The sequence below is a fragment of the Vanacampus margaritifer genome, chromosome 2 (assembly GCF_051991255.1).
Source record: "Vanacampus margaritifer isolate UIUO_Vmar chromosome 2, RoL_Vmar_1.0, whole genome shotgun sequence".
In the NCBI taxonomy this organism is placed as follows: Eukaryota; Metazoa; Chordata; class Actinopteri; order Syngnathiformes; family Syngnathidae; genus Vanacampus; species Vanacampus margaritifer.
In genome coordinates this window covers 23,006,005-23,022,473 of record NC_135433.1, presented here as the reverse complement: position 1 = coordinate 23,022,473, position 16,469 = coordinate 23,006,005, and the positions used below count along the sequence as shown (strand labels likewise).

General features: G+C 36.7%; 1 protein-coding gene across 1 annotated transcript in view; it reads left to right on the top strand.

Annotated features, from left to right (window-relative positions):
• aatka (apoptosis-associated tyrosine kinase a) overlaps positions 1-16,469 on the top strand; it is a 40,814-nt gene that overhangs the window by 7,368 nt on the left and 16,977 nt on the right. The window contains exons 2-3 of the mRNA XM_077557971.1: positions 6,648-6,781; positions 14,497-14,626. Of these exons, the coding sequence (XP_077414097.1) occupies positions 6,648-6,781; positions 14,497-14,626 (264 nt within the window). The remainder of the gene's footprint in view (positions 1-6,647; positions 6,782-14,496; positions 14,627-16,469) is intronic.

The following is a 16,469-nucleotide window of genomic DNA, read 5'->3' as shown; positions in this document are numbered from 1 at the left end:
TATGTGCTTCGCAGACTTGATGTTGCTTGTTGCATGGCAACCGCACGGCCCGCCTCATTGGTCCATGCCTCATTCATGATTCATCAAGAAAATACAATCAAAATGGACATGCATGGGCACCACACTCTGTGCTTGACTGCTTTCTCCCTCAACTTTGTAAATGTGTGGGTTTTTTTTTTTATGTGAAATCGCAACATACAATAAATATAGTGGATATGAAAAGTCTACACCAGGGCCGGCCCTAGGTGATTTGGTGCTCTAGGCGAAAGTGTAGATTGTAGCCCCCCGCCCCCAAACCACTACAAGTAATAATAATAAATAGCATAAGTACAGTGTAATACAACTGTTTAGTGCAATTTGTGCTGACATTATTTACTACAAAATGTTTTCAAACTGTGTACAATATATTTGTGTAAGATACATATAAAAAGCAATAAAAATAATGAGGTCAATGACGGACGCCCATTTTGTTAACAATTGAAGGGAAACTTCGAAAAATTTAAGAAAATTAACGCTATTTTGATTGTTTTTATAGACAATTCTGATTGACTGACATACACGCCTCTACCCTGGGCCCGTTTTTCCTCCTCCTTTCGCCGCTTTCTTAATGCAGTACCTGAGGGCTTGGACCTTTTCAATGTAAAGGTTTTTTATGTAGAGACAACATAGGCGAGCCATCCACCTATCAATAACACTCTGCGATGATGATGCGCGACCTTTCCTACCTTTCACTGTAAACAGCAGCAGCAGGTCAGATTCAGGGTGCCAGGTCATGATCTCATATTTATTTGGACTATAAGTCATTAAATAAAATGTATTATTCTATAAAATATATATGCGGTGTAATATAACATATATAAATCATGTAATGTAATAATGTAAAATAAATAAAATCTATATACTCTATAGCATCCTCGGTTGAAATAAAGGCGGTCTCTCCAACTGCTACAACTGATGGTTCACAACTTTTATTAAACCTTCCTTTGTATGAACACTGTAAGAGCTACAATACAAATAAACAAAAATTGCCATTAATAACTCAAATGGTATGTTTTGTGTATCCTTTTACCGTATTTAAGCCATATACAAGGGTGACCATATTTCCATTTCCAAAAAAAGAGGACACTTGCCCCGGCCTTGAAATTGTGGTACCAGTCGCAGTTAAACAGTGTTCTTCACCTTCTATTAGTCATGCAATGCCAATCGGACGGCCCAATAGGACGTAAGCAAATACTCTGTCCTCCCAAAAGAGGACACATTTAGTCACCCTACCATATACTATAAATTAATTGCCTTAAATTATTACCTTTTATAGCCTTGACAATCTCTTGAGTACAATTTATATTGTAAATAAACATTTTAACCTTGCCTATTGCCTTTATAAATACCTTGTTATAAATACCTGTTAGCACACTCCAGTGGACGAAAACGGTAACGTTTTACTATGGACTAAATTACAAAATGAACATGAAATATAGCAACATTAGTTAAACAATGAAACATTGCTCCAATACGAACCTTGTTCTCTTCTCAGCCAGGTGCTAAAGAATCGTTCACTGAATTAGTTGTTAACTTCAGTTTTCTTTGATTTCCTGTGGCGCTCACACGTCTTCTCTGCACTTGGAAGACGGCGCTACTAAGTATGTTGGTTACTTACAGTTCCTACCGGTTTATGAGACCTTTTCCTGTATCGTTCAAAATAAAAGTATCAACTATATTATAATAGCACAATAAAACAATGCAATTCTACAATACAAAAATGCAAAAACAAAAATAATAGCAGAATCATTTACATATTTTATTTTAGAAAACCTGAGGGGGGGGGGGGGATGTTTTCTATTTTTTTTAAATTTTTTTATTTTTAGATAGGCAGGTTTTTGTGATGACACCAACATAAGTCATGTCCAATGAATGAATGAACCAATCACATTCAAACTCACCTTTCATGGGGGTCAGCACACACCTGGCGCTGTCAAGAGTGCCTCTGAAGTTCAGCTGTTCTAGTAGGCTTTCACATTGTGTACTGTATGCTGGCTATATTGTTGATAGTGTTCTTATCGTGGTCATTTCTGTGGCGCCAACAAAGAGCTTTTTTTTCATCATAGAAAGGATGTTTGAGAGTCAATTATTGATGGAGGACATTGTATGACATTCTTTAAATGGTACAAAAAAGAATTGCGATTTGAAAGAATATCTAAAGAAGGACTTAAAAGGAGCGTTCTCTGAGTCCTATTAATAGAATTCTGTTAGAAAAATGTAGAACAGAACTGGAAGATTTGAGGAAATAATATTGCCTTATCCTAATATACATAATGTTATTTAATACCTAAAAAAATATTTGATTATGACATAACACTAAATGATAATAATAATAATAATAATAATAATAATAATAATAAAATATAACGTAAAACATAAAAAAAGGCGTAATATTAAAACATTCTTTATTTTCAAGAAAACCGTGGGCACATGACAAAGAGAATAAGAAAGAATAAAAAGTCATAATACTGACTTTTTAATATATTTTTCAAGAAATCAGTGAAAAAATTTTTTTTTTAAATGAATTTATAAAATTCCCCAAAATGTTATTTTTCAAGAAAAGTGATAACATTCTGTGTTGACAAAAATGTGATATTTTGTTGGAGTGTTATGAGGACAAAGTTACATAGCCTTTATATTGTTATTTTTAACTAAACTAAACAATGGTGGTGGTCATGTCTGTTCATCCACTTGTTGCTAGGCAGAATTCTCTAAGCTCAAAGTATGGACGAGTCCCCCCCCAAAAATGCTGTCACAATTGCTCCATTACCAATCTTAAAGGATGACAGGCTCATAAAAATACGTTCATTTTGCAAATTGGCTCTGTATTAACTATAAAAGACATTTGTGGAAAAAAAAAAAGCTCTGCCCTTTCTGCACGCGATGAGGACTTCCACATTTTTCCACAAGCAATCAAAACTCATTTAGAGCTTCCCTGCATGCCATTAATTCCGAGGAAGTCAATTATTCCTGTCATGAAAGCTAATGGCTTGTGTTTTAAAATACTGCCAGTGAAAAGCAACACAGGGATGCCACTTCCAAGCACACACTTGAAACACAGGACAGGAACAAAATGTGCTCCTCCGCATAAAATGTGGCTATTTGAATAACTACGAGTGCTTTAATTGTGATGTTAGACGTAAAGATGGTGAAATATGAGCCAGAAGCAATGACGTTTTGCATTGTGAGTAGTCTAGTACGTGTGCACCATTAAGCAAGGCCCCTCTTGATATTCCAGCATTTAATGTCTGCCCTCCACAGGCTGTACTGTACCAGATGCATTCTGGGATAACTCCACGCCATCGCAATTTAGGCGCAGGCCACGTTAAATGGAGCCAACATTGTAGGCTCAATGGAGTGGGTGGTCGAAGAGCCAGTGGACATTCACACGCACAGACAATGCACATGAGCTTGGGAAATGGAGGGGAGGGGGAAAAAAAGGGTGAGCCAAGCTTCGATGCGCCGTAAAAGCCAATCAAACTAATATCCCGCCCGCCCCCTGCCAGGCCGGGAAGGTTGTTACCATGACAACGTGTTGTGGCTCAGTGCCCACACATACACGGTGCAATACTTCCTCAAGCAGCTTTGAAGCATTTTCTGCTGCAATGGAGTTCACATGAATATGAGATATAGCAATGAAATGGAATTGAGTGTGTGTATATACACATGTATATCTATCTATCTATCTATCTATCTATCTATCTATCTATCTATCTATCTATCTATCTATCTATCTATCTATCTATCTATCTATCTATATATTAGGGATGCACGATAATGCTATTTTCAACCAATACCGATAAACCAGTCATTTAGAAAGTGCCGATGTCGATAATCGATAACTAAGCTGATAATTATTTGCAAAATTAACTTGAATACAAATATATATATATATATATATATATATATATATATATATATATTTATTTGAACCAGTAATTTAGAAAGTGCCGATGTCGATAACCGATAAGTAAGCTGACAATTATTTGCAAAATGAACTAGAATATATATATATATACTGTATATATATATATATATATATATATATTAAAGATATTTCTGCTTCAAAGACAACCACTAACTCATTTTGAGTTTGCTATGTTTAAAAAATGCAACAAAAAACTGTGATGGTATCATTTTGGGGAGGCACAGTAACGAAAGCCCCCACTGGCGACTACCATGTCACCATGATGCATATTCTGTGAACACGAGGTCGCGCACATTATGACATCACAAATATGCGACGCAACCATAGCAGAGGGGTTAGGGTTAGGGTTAGGGTTAGGGTTGGGCACAACTTGAGCCACAAACACAACGGGTGGACCAATGTGTCATGTCTATTATTATCGGCAGATTTCTTTATTATCTGGTTGATCTAAATGATGTCAAATTGTTTGATAAATACCGATAATTATCGGCAGATTTCTTTATGATCTGTTTTATCTGTTTGACGCCAAATTGGTCGATATACTCACTTTTGTTGTCAGGGGGTTATTTTGAAGGAACAATAAATTTACACTCTTATATCAGCTGTACACTGACTACCACTGTACTACACCCCTCCTCCGCTGATAAATATTAATCGTCACATGTCGCCTTGCGTGCTCCCTTCCCCCTGCGACGAACGACGAATAATATTTGCTGGAGGTTGAATATTTTCCTGGGCCAATCCGTCCCTGGTGTCGAGACGAGGTAATAGCCGGCCTTCCGTTGCGTCACTTGCCAAAAACAAATTCAGTTTTGAGAATGGATGGATTACTTTGATTGTAGTACCCTTTGGAGCAGTGGGATGACCATCAAACTTCTCAAAGTGAACTGCAGTTGGATGGAAAACCTTTTTTGCTAGGTAGAAATGTTGCACTACTGATCCAATGTCAGTTGGAATGCTGACAAAAACTGCAACGCTAAAAGTGTCAAATGTTGATTGCCTCTGTTTGAATGATCTCTGAATGCATCGTGACTTTTAGGTATACAGTTTACAGTATACAAACTAAAAGACTAAAAATGGCAGTATAGGCACGACAAGTATAAACTGTTGCTGCGCACGTTTCCCTGCGCCCAGCAGGCAATGCGGTGCGATTCCGTTCAATGTAATGAGCCACTAACTCATTTTAAACCATTAACCGTTACGGAGAAATCGATACGCCGCTATGCATCTCCAGAGGGCTTCCTTCCTAATGAAATGGAGGCTAACACTACAAGCTGCTGACTGCTGCCGTAATGACCTCAAAGAAATTTGTGTTTTGCTAAACGTCACGCATGTCAATAGAGAGACATTTTGACGAGGGATGGCCATTAGAATAGATTCAATGATTGTACCAGTGAGCCAGTAAACGGCTTCAATACTCAATTAGACCTTTTTCCCCCATTTTTTATTATACTTGTGTTGGCTTGCCTCTATACCTCGTGATTTGGACTTTCTGTGTTTATTGTTGAACATTGCACATACACACAAACATAGTTGTGCACATTGATAGTGTTAAAAAATGGTTAGATTATAATAAGTTATCATAAAATGAAAAAAAGACTAAATTCATGGTGTTTAGCGGTATGCAACTCAGTAGGGAAATAAAATTAAATTTAAATGGTATAGAAATTGAGCAAGTCACTGAAGCAACATTTTTGGGTGTGATTATTGATAATAATAATAAAGTGTTGGAAATCACGATAGAATATATGAAAAAAAAATGGCAAAATCATTGGCTGTTCTTTATAAAGTCAAGGATTTTCTAAATAAGAAAGGCCTATATTGTATTTTTCACTTATTTTACCTCACATGTCATATTGTGCTGAAATTTGGGGCAATGTGTATAAAACAAATATAAACCCAATTGTTAAATTACAGAAAAAAAAACAATTAGAATAATAAATTAGGGTGGTTACAACTAATCAGTTATTTATAGGATCGGGTATCTTGAAATTTATGGATATTGTGTACTTAAAAACCACGGACACACTTTTTCGCGTAGTAAATAATAGCTTACCTCTTTGTATTCAAAAAAAAATTTAAACTAAAAAAAGGAATCTACAATTTAAGGGGTTTAATTATGTTAGAAATACGTAAAGTGAGGACTAATGTAAAATACAGATGTGTCTCAGTTTTGGGTGTGAAATTGTGGAATAGTCTTGATGATGAGCTGAAGCTATGTACTTCCTTATTGGGGTTTAAGAAAAAAATCTAATATAAAATCATTCATGCCTATAGTGCCACAGACAAAATGTAAAATATTAAGGCACTTTGGTGTCCGTGCAGGGATTACTTGCTTTGTTGTACTTTTATGTGACTTTATATGAAAGTAGAGGACTGTGTTTTGAATTATGCTTGAGTCTTATTCTTTGAGAATGTATCATTAAGTTATATAGGGGTAGGAGTTAAAAAGTGTTTACTTCTTTCTACTCCTGTTTTTCAAACAGGTTATGTTTTTGTTTGATATGATTTTTATTATCTTTGAGTAGAATTTTTTTCTCTTTCTTGTTTTCTTAAAAAAACAACAATATGTGTGTTTAAAAAATAAAATGAATTCATTCATTCGTTCAAACACGTGAGTATTCGTATTAACACGCCTACTCCCTATCCCTTCATGTTGTTTCTGGTTGCGTGTGTGCAGATGGCGCTCCGTTGAGTGAGCTGTCATGGCCTTCGTCCCTCGCCGTGGTCGTGGTCTCCTTCTCTGGCCTCTTCGCCTTCGTCTTCCTCATGCTGGCCTGCCTCTGCTGCAAGAAGGGAGACATCGGCTTCAAGGTGAGCTTGCAGCGGAACCTCCAAAGTGGAACACCAGCATAAAGAGACGTGAACCCATTTATATAAAAGTCAATTAAAGGGGAAGTCAACCCCCCAAAATTTTGTTGACAATAATATGTTCTATGCAGCCGCACTTGTCTAAATATGATATTCTGGTTAATATTGCGTTATTGGAATATGAGTTATGCAGCAAAATCCAGCCGTTTTTATTCATCTCATAGGGCGGCCATTTTGTCACCTGCATGTTGACTGAAGATTACGTCAATGTTGCTCAGGTCTCAGATAACAACCAATCACAGCACAGCTTCAGAGAACAGGTGAAGTCTGATTGGTTGTTGCCTGAGCTCTGGGCAACATAGAGAGCCGGACGTTGACGTCACGCGTCCCAAAATGGGCGTTAGCGCAGCCATTTTGGCAGTATAGTAAACGCGTCTGCCACTTTGAGTAAACGGCAAACGCCGCACTTTAACAATGATTGACAGCTGTTGTGGACCAGCCGCCACAAAGAAAAAAGGCAAAAAAAGGATCGAGCAATCAATTAGTCGTATAGATGTAGCTCGATTGTATACAGTAGTTGTTAAATGAAGGCAAAAGACGTGATCGGGCACTTTGTACATGGTGGATGAATCAGCAGATGCTAACTTACCACAATCAAATAGGGTCCATAAACATAAAAGAAAAAGGGACAAAAGGGAAGAGAAATTTAAAACAATCAGATCATTGAGTTAAAAGTATTTCCATCCAATGTTTCCTCAAAGCAGAAGTGTACCTACAATTGCACAATTAAGAATTTGTCAAAGTCGGTCAAATTGAGTTATCCGACTCATCCAGTCGCTGCATAAATTTGAATACCAAATGTCTTTGCAGTGCCTCACAGGTAGGAATCTGAGCAATGGCAAATAACTGACTTGCACTGTACCATCTAGGCACCCTCAGCAGTAGCCCAAAGGTATCATTAAAGGCCATAGTGAGTCTGCGTATGGTGCATCGCTTATACTCCCTCCACAGGGGAGCCGTTTACAGTGGAGTGCAGTAGGCTTTAAAACGGGCACACTTCACATGAGGAGAACACATACTAAATGTGTGCATCAACATGTTCGCCTGGGCTTACAGTTTACATTATTGTCTCTGAATGTCTGTGTCATCCCGCCAGTCATCAGTTAGAAAATGTCCTATGTACTTGACTTCACAAGCATGTATGAGAGATTTTCCACATAAATAAAATACAGGAAATACATCTGTTTTGTTGTTTGTAGATATTACACAGTTGAATTAATAACTGACACACACCATAAAGAAGACTTTTACAGCATAAATGACAGCGGCCATGGCCCAATTAACAGCTGCCAAGTTGCTAACGGACCTAAATAACACTGCATTTGCATGAAACTGCTAACTTCGATGGCATTTTGACTAGGGGAAATAAATCCGGATTGTACAAACTTGTAAAGCCTTTGTCTGATCAGATTTGAAAGCACTCACCGGTGTAAGAGAGGGGGTAATTCCACGTAGCAGCCTCGCCGAGTTGAAAACCCGCCCACTCCTGACACTCCAGGCAATCCAACATGTCCACCTCGCGCATGTATATCATGTCCTTTTCATCAAAGTGACTGTCAATGCTCTTGGGCAGAAAGTTAAACGCTAGTTTTAGCCCTCCTCGTCATTGTAGTCCATTAACACGGCGCCGCTACTTTCCTGCCACGAGGGTCGTGTTTCGAGAAATAGTCATGTGACGTCCAGATCTCTATTCATGTCATCTTCAGTCGACTGCAAGTGGCAAAATATCCGCCTCCTGAGATGGATAAAAACAGCAGGATTTTGCTTCGTAACTCCATCCATCCGTCCGTCCGTCCATCCATCCATCCATTTTCTTAACCACTTAAACCTTAAGGCCTAGATACACCAATCCAATGTCGGCCAAATATGACCAATGCGAGAAGTAATTCCATCGGTGGCGGTAATCATTATTCTTAAAGGCAACTGGAAACCTCTTTACGGGGGCGGGATATAAAAATGTAAACAAATGCATACCGGTTACTTTTTCTCTCACGATGTTTTCTCACGTGAATGAAACCCTCCGGCTTTTTGCACAGTATCGTCTAATGCTGTCATTGTCAACCTTCCAGTGTTAATTTTGACAAGACAATTTTATTTAGTTTTAGTCATTGTCTTTTGACTAAAATTTATTAACATTTTAGTCATAATTTATTCATCTGATTGTATTTTAGTTTTAATCCAATTTTAGTCGACGGCATTGACAGTTTAATCGATATTTTCCTTTAGCATACATTTCAACTTTTATACAGAAAATTATAACACACCTATTTGTTACTGTAGATTAACACGCAAGACACATTTAATACAACGGTGTCTTTATTGATTGTTTCAATGAAACATGTTGAACTGACAATAATATACCTTAGTTTTCACCTAGATAAAAAAGTGCATAATTGAGATAAATCTTACAGCTGCACTTATGAATGTAAACATGTTTGAACATTAAATAAAGTGCAGTAAACATTTTCTGAGTGGTTCTTTTTCATCAGCAAAATTATCACTGCAACCCTCACTCTTGTGATTGTACGAAGATTAAAGCAGCACTATGGAACTTTCAGTTTACGTTGATTATGGCAACACCATATGGACAAAAGCGGTAATGTTTTGCCTGAAGGAAGACCACATTTACCATAAGGACAAGCGCATTGTGTTGTTTTTGAGCTCACGCCAGCGAGCATTGACATTCAAATTTACATCTGTCTTTGTAACGAATGGGGAAAGGTTGAAGTGACGTATGCCATAAAGCAGTCAGCACATTTGTAGTTTTTTTTGTGTGTGTGGCAGTGTTCCTACCATCCTCCTCAAAGTTGCTTAGTGCCAGAAAAAATTATACAGACCCCCTCAAGCCATGGCAAAGGTAACATTCAACCCGTTTGAAGTTGATGTTTCATCAGAAGAGTTATGAAAATATTCTGAGTGGTAGCGTTTCCTTTTGGTGCTGTCTTAACTATTGGATTGTAATAAGTATTGCTGTTAATTAATAAAGGTTGAGAAGACGACATAATAATATGCTCAGTTTTGGTTAACACTGCCAAAGAAGCAATACTTTAAAAGGGGTTTCTATTATTTTGGTTACCTTCGTCTCATTATAAGACGATATAGTATTTGATGCAGCTATAAAATGAAAATAAAAATAAAAAAAGATTCACTATTGTTATTATTATATTCACTTGAGGAAAAATTCAATGGCTAGAAACAAATTAAAAATAGATTTTAAAAGTCATTTATTGATCCCCAGAGAGTAGTAAATTCAATGAATACAAATTTAATAAAAATCAGATGACAATCCTTTATTGATTCTGAAGTGTAAATTCAATAGATAAAAATAAACATTCAAATTATATAAAATAATCCTGTTTTGATTCCATCAGAGAATATTTAGTAAATAAAAAATGAATTTAGATGAGAGCTAATCATTTATTGATCCTTGAGTTTAAATGTAATAAATAAAACTACAAAAAACCCAATTAGATAAGATAATGATTTATTCATCACATGATGGTCGGGCACGGTGCTACGCCGGGGCTAGGGGGTGCTCTAGCCCTGTCAGAAATCTATGCAGCCCAATTAAGTCAAGTCGCCCATTAGCATTGCATTGGACATTGTTATTCATTTAATTTAAAGGGCAACTTTTTACTGCTCCCTGACGGTAAATTCAATAAATAAAAAGGAGCTAAAACCAAAAATGATCCTAACTTCTAGTGCTTCTAATTCTTCTAGTTTGAGAACACACGTAATGTAACCATCCCACAAGCAGATTGACAGGGAAAAGGTGCGCTTGCATTCGCGTATCACCCACTGCCGGTAGAGTCCAAAAGAACTCAGCATTCTCCTCTGTAAGGCGGGCCAGAAAATGAAGTGCTCCTTTGAAACGAAAGGCTCTCCTGGGGGCTGCAAGTGAGGCTGACTGACTCACAGCCAGGTTCCCCCGCTCTCACAATCACGCCCGCCGGAGAGTGGCAGATGGTTTGGAACGGCCAACTGAGAAACAAAACTAATTGCCATGCAAAGACACACAAATATCTCAGAAGAACAGTATTTGTCGCTCCTGTTTTTGAGAAGTTCGCTTGAAGTCCAAAAATTGCTGCATCGAGAGATTATCCAAAATACTACAATAAATGCAGACATTGTGCATTTTCAGCTCAACAAAGTAGCACAGAAAGGCCTCTTTTACTTCCCTCTGCTGGAAACAGTGGAGCATTACTGCTTAATAGTTTATACTACGGTAGGGGAGGGGTAGAACTTTACCCATCTATGGAAAAAGCTTCATAACTCTATTTAGATTAGATGATGATTTAATTTGAATGTACTGAGCAATAGTTAAATAAGTAAATAAATACTACATAAATGTTTATATAGTAAAAAAAAAACACTTTAAGATTAAAACAAAATATTGATTTTAATTCTGTTTTGTAATAAAGGGATGGAAATGATTTTTCTATCCAATTCATTCATTAATAATAATAAAAAAACAATTAAAATAATCGTTTGCTGAAGCCCTCATGAACAGTTTGGACACATTTAGTGATTCTTTCATGTATCACTTGAGGGAGCTCACTTTCCACTCTTTAAGAATCCCTGTGCATATTTCTTAGTTTTGGGTTTTCCGGCTTTCTATAAAATTTCAAAAAGATGCATGCATGTACGGAAACGTATTGGATGCATTTGAAGAAAAAAAAAACAACTCGTTTTTCTGACTAATTTTTTGAGGGAGCTTTGTTTTTTGGAGTATTTTTATTTTTATTTTCTGTTTTTCTGAATATTTTTGTCTGTTTTACTGAAAAAAAAAATTTCTGTCAAAAAATATTCCGAAAAACAGGAGGAAAAATTACTCCAAAAAACAAGGGGAAAAAATATACAAAAAAACTGGAAAAAAATATATTAAGGCATTAATTAAATTAATTAAATACATTATATATTTTTTATTTTTTTACCTCAAGTGACTTGTTGCAGACTCGCGGAAGTGGACACTACCTCCATATGCAATAAGATGGTCATGTTTACTTACTGGCTCTCAATAAAAGAATGAATGTGTATACTGTATTGTGGTTTGTTCTCTAATCTCTGAGGGAAAACCCTTTAAAAAAATATATTCAGAAAAACTGAAAAAAATATTCCGGAAAATATGTATTTTTTAAAACAGAAAAAAATACTCAAAAAAACAAAGCTCCCCCCCAAAATTTGTCAGAAAAACAGGCCTTTTTTTTTTTTTTAAGTGAAAGCAATATGCTTCTGTATGCATGCTATCATTGAAGACTCTTAATTACCCATAGACGTGACTGAGGAGCTTGAGCATCACATCCAGGCGAGTGGCTTGTACTTGCAGGAGCGCAGCCCAGAGTGTGGAACAAAGCGAGCACCCGTAAAAACGCTAAAAGCATTTTCACTTGTGGAAGGAATACTTCATACACTAGAGCTCAGGAAGACCTGACGATAGCCCCGCTAGCTTCCACATCAGCTTCAAATGTTACTGCCAGTGCCTGGTGGAAGGCACTAGAATTGACAAAAGCCCAAGTGGAGCCCTGTGGGCTCTCTCCCCTATGGCATAACCCCGACTTTCAACTTAACAACCAACCGTTTTATTTAGGTGTGTGGGAGCAGAAAGGAATTACACACCTCCACCATCTCTTCTCAGATAATATGTTTATATCATATACATCCTTGCTCCAAAAATACAATATAAAAAACGGAAATTTTTTACATTATCTACAAGTTAAAAATATGATAAAGAAAAAAATTCCAACACTTCGGGGTACGCTCCAACCGCCTGTTTTAGCTAAAGATATTAACAAGCTTTCTCCGACAACAACAAAAAAACTTTCAAAAATATATAAGTTACTTTCATATACAGATAAAATGTCTTTACCCATCTCGAAATGGGAGACAGACTTGTCTATAGCACCGGAACCTGACTTTTGGATTCAAGTTTGTGAAAACGCATTTAAAATGACAAAACACACAAATTTATAACTTATCCAATATAAAATTATTCACAGAACATACATTACTCAATATATGATGAAGAAAATGGGACTCTCAGACTCCGACATTTGTCTCCAATGTTTACAAAACACTACAGACACTTATGTTCATGCTTTATGGTTATGTACTCCGGTTATGTATTTCTGGACTAAAGTCTTAGAAAAACTTTCCGCTATTTTGGACTGTAGGATACCTTTATCTCCAAACTTGTGTTTGCTAGGTGACCTAACAACAACTGACTTACCACATAAACAATTTCAATCTACACTTGTAGCCCTTACTATCACTAAAAAAACAATCCTTGTTAACTGGAAAAATAAACAAACCCTGAATATCGATCAATGGTCTAACCTCCTCATAAATCACATTTTAATGGAAAAAATATCTGCCTCAAATAAAAACCAAATATCAAAATTTATAGAAACATGGTCTACGTATATAGAATTTTTTAACCTAATTCTGGTTACTTAATTCTGTCTGTTAGCGCGAGCCACTACATCGTGATAACTTACATTGATGTTTCTGCATTTGGCAATTTATTATTATATTATATTATTAGTATGGGATTTTTTTTTAATGGGCTTTAGGTGAACTGATGAATACACACATGCACGCACGCACACGCACGCGCACACGCACGCACGCACGCACGCACATGCACATGCTCACCCACATACAAAAAAAAAAAAAATATATATATATATATATATATATATATATATATATATATATATATATATATATATATATATATGTGTGTGTGTATATGTATATATATGTAAATATATTTAAAAAAAAAAAAGAGAGAAAGAAAAAAAAAACAACAAAGTTCAACAAACAACAGCTTTCAACATTAGTTTACCACCAACGCAGCTTTGCTTACCTTTATGTCTCAAGTTGAAAATGTTTCAGAGAGTGTAGCGGTGCTTCACTCAACCAATATGCCAAGTTGCAGGCAAAAAAAAACTATTTACAGCAGGGTTATACAGTCCTGCTTTGGGATTTTTCATTTACGAACTAAAATAACATTGGTGTGGATTATGAAAATTAGCCAACTTGTAATGACACAATATGCATAATTTGTCTCTCTCAAAGACATAATTTCAGAAGCAGTTGGATGACCCAATTGACCATACCTGTAAGTAACTTTTCCAGAATATTTCTCTAATAAGATAAGATAGGACCAACTGTACGGACTCTCTTAACAATAATATGTAGACATGCCTCACAAGAAAGCATAACTGTTTGCTGTTAACACAGCCAAACAAGTCAAATGGGGGTAAGCATTAAATATTACAGCAAACGAGAGGCTTCCCTAATCACATTCATCTCATAAACCCCGAACAGTTGGCATTCATTCATAATGAAACGAACATAAACATAAAGTGGTGTCGCTACTCGCTACTGTATGCTTCTTCATCAAAATGTCTCCATGCATTGTGCACAATCCCCGTTTGGTACAAAAAAAAGTGCTGACGTAGCGCTGGAGAGAGAGCGCACAAGAAGGACTTGTGCGCGTTAATGAGCGCTGATGCACAATGCAACGCACACATGACTTATGGGTGCGCATGGGTAGGTGGGCATTGGAACGCCCGCTCACAGTGGCACCATTGTCTCTCACTTAGGCGGGAGCATGACTAATGACTTGTATGCGTCGATGTGTGTGTTCACGCCAGGAGTTTGACAACGCTGAGGGCGACGAGTACCAGGCGGACCTGTCGCCTTCCTCTCACAATGGGCCCGAGGTTTACATCCTGCCCCTCACTGAAGTCTCCCTGCCCGTCTCCAAGCAGCCCGGCAGATCCAGTAAGCCAGACCCATAAAACTATTACCAGCTTCTGGGGTACCACCACTTGAGAGAGTCAATCGAGATTTGAACTTTATTTTTTATTTGTCTCGAGGTGAGAGCAAAATGTTGAGATAAAAGCACAAGATGGTGGCAGCAAAGGTCACAACCACAGATGAGTAGAGTAGCCAAAATTTGTACTCATGTAAGAGTAGCATTACTCCAAAATAATATTACTCAAGAACAAGTTAAATATATATATATATATAAATACTCAAGTACTGAGTAACTGAACATAAAGCCTTTTTTTTTAAAAAACAATGTCATCAGACAAAACCATCAAATTCTGTGTAAATGTTGGTATCTTTTCAAATCATAAAAAAAAGAAATACTTTTTTCACAAAATAACATATTAAGGAACAACATACTCATGTTTCCAAATCTGTTTTTCACTTCAACAAGCTCAGTTATTGTATAAAACAAGGAAATATGGCAGCTTGTGTGCATGTCAGAGTCCATAGTAAAGTAGGGTTTGTGTTGATTAATGTATTAAATCTGAGTGTACACTGAAAATATATTGTGGCCGCAAAATTTCTGTAAATACTCATCCAGCAGAACAATTAGAAACTTGTACTTTTGAGCCTAAAGCTTTTATGTTTATATGTATATGCTATCATTCCTACATTGAATAAAAACAGCTAAACGTTGATATGTTTCCGAACCAGGCTCTGACATTACATGGAGTCAATTGTTTATCAGGTACCAAAACTATCTTTTCTGTTTATAATTTGTGACACTTTAGTCATGGCTATTGCCAATCCATGCCTCCATAGAACTTGTATAGTGGTCTGTTTGGTTTATGGCACCAGTTACTTGTTTACATGTTTACAAAATAGTCTTAGTCATAATAATCTGAAAAGGTTCTGGGATTCTATAATTTAACAAGACAAACACCTGCCTAAATGCAGCAAAAAGGGAATTTAGTTCAAACTTACCGCAGCATGTTTCCTCAGGTTTGATGTTGAGTTTTTTTTATGTGGAAATGTCACTTTGTTTCGGCAGACACGGTAGACACCGCACTATATAGCGGCTCTTTGGCACGATGTTAGCCAAACATACTTTGTATATGAGGCCAGGGGTGTTCATTCTCAACATCGGAGAGAGCTGTCATTTTTCAAATGCCGCCAGGGCCGCTGCTAAAGTCATGTGGCAGAAGCAACGTTGGCATCTCTGGCAAAAAATAAAGTAAATCTAATGGATGAATGGGGAAGGGGGTGGGGGTGGGGTAACGACTCGAGTGTAGCCCAAAATAGCGGAGTAAGGATAGCGTTTCTTCATCACACATCTACTCAAGTCAAAGTAAAAAGTATTGTGTGGTAAAATTACTCTTAGAAGCACATTTCCCCCCCAAAAAAGCTACTCAAATAAATGTAACGGAGTAAACACATAATGTAAAACACCATAGACGAGCTACAAAACTAGCATTGATTTTGTGGTACTGTACTTCTGAACCTCTAAAAACTTGCATTTGAGTGTAAACGGTAGCAGCACATGCAGACAGAGTATACAATAATACTCACGGGCATATATACTTTATCCTCTGTGTAAAACAACTATATTTTGCAGCCTAGTTGCAACCATCTTCTTCTTTTTTTTAATCAAATCTGCACCAGAACAAACTGTGACGTGTATGTATGGAGGAAAATAAAAGAATGTCCTTGAAACTATTTTAATTCTAACTTACTTATTTCTTTTAAGGATGTGAGCAAGAGAGATGAAATGCAACTAGAATGTACCGAGATATAAATTAAAAAGTATTATAAAGTATCAATATACTGTCTTTTTTTGTCATTTATTAATTTA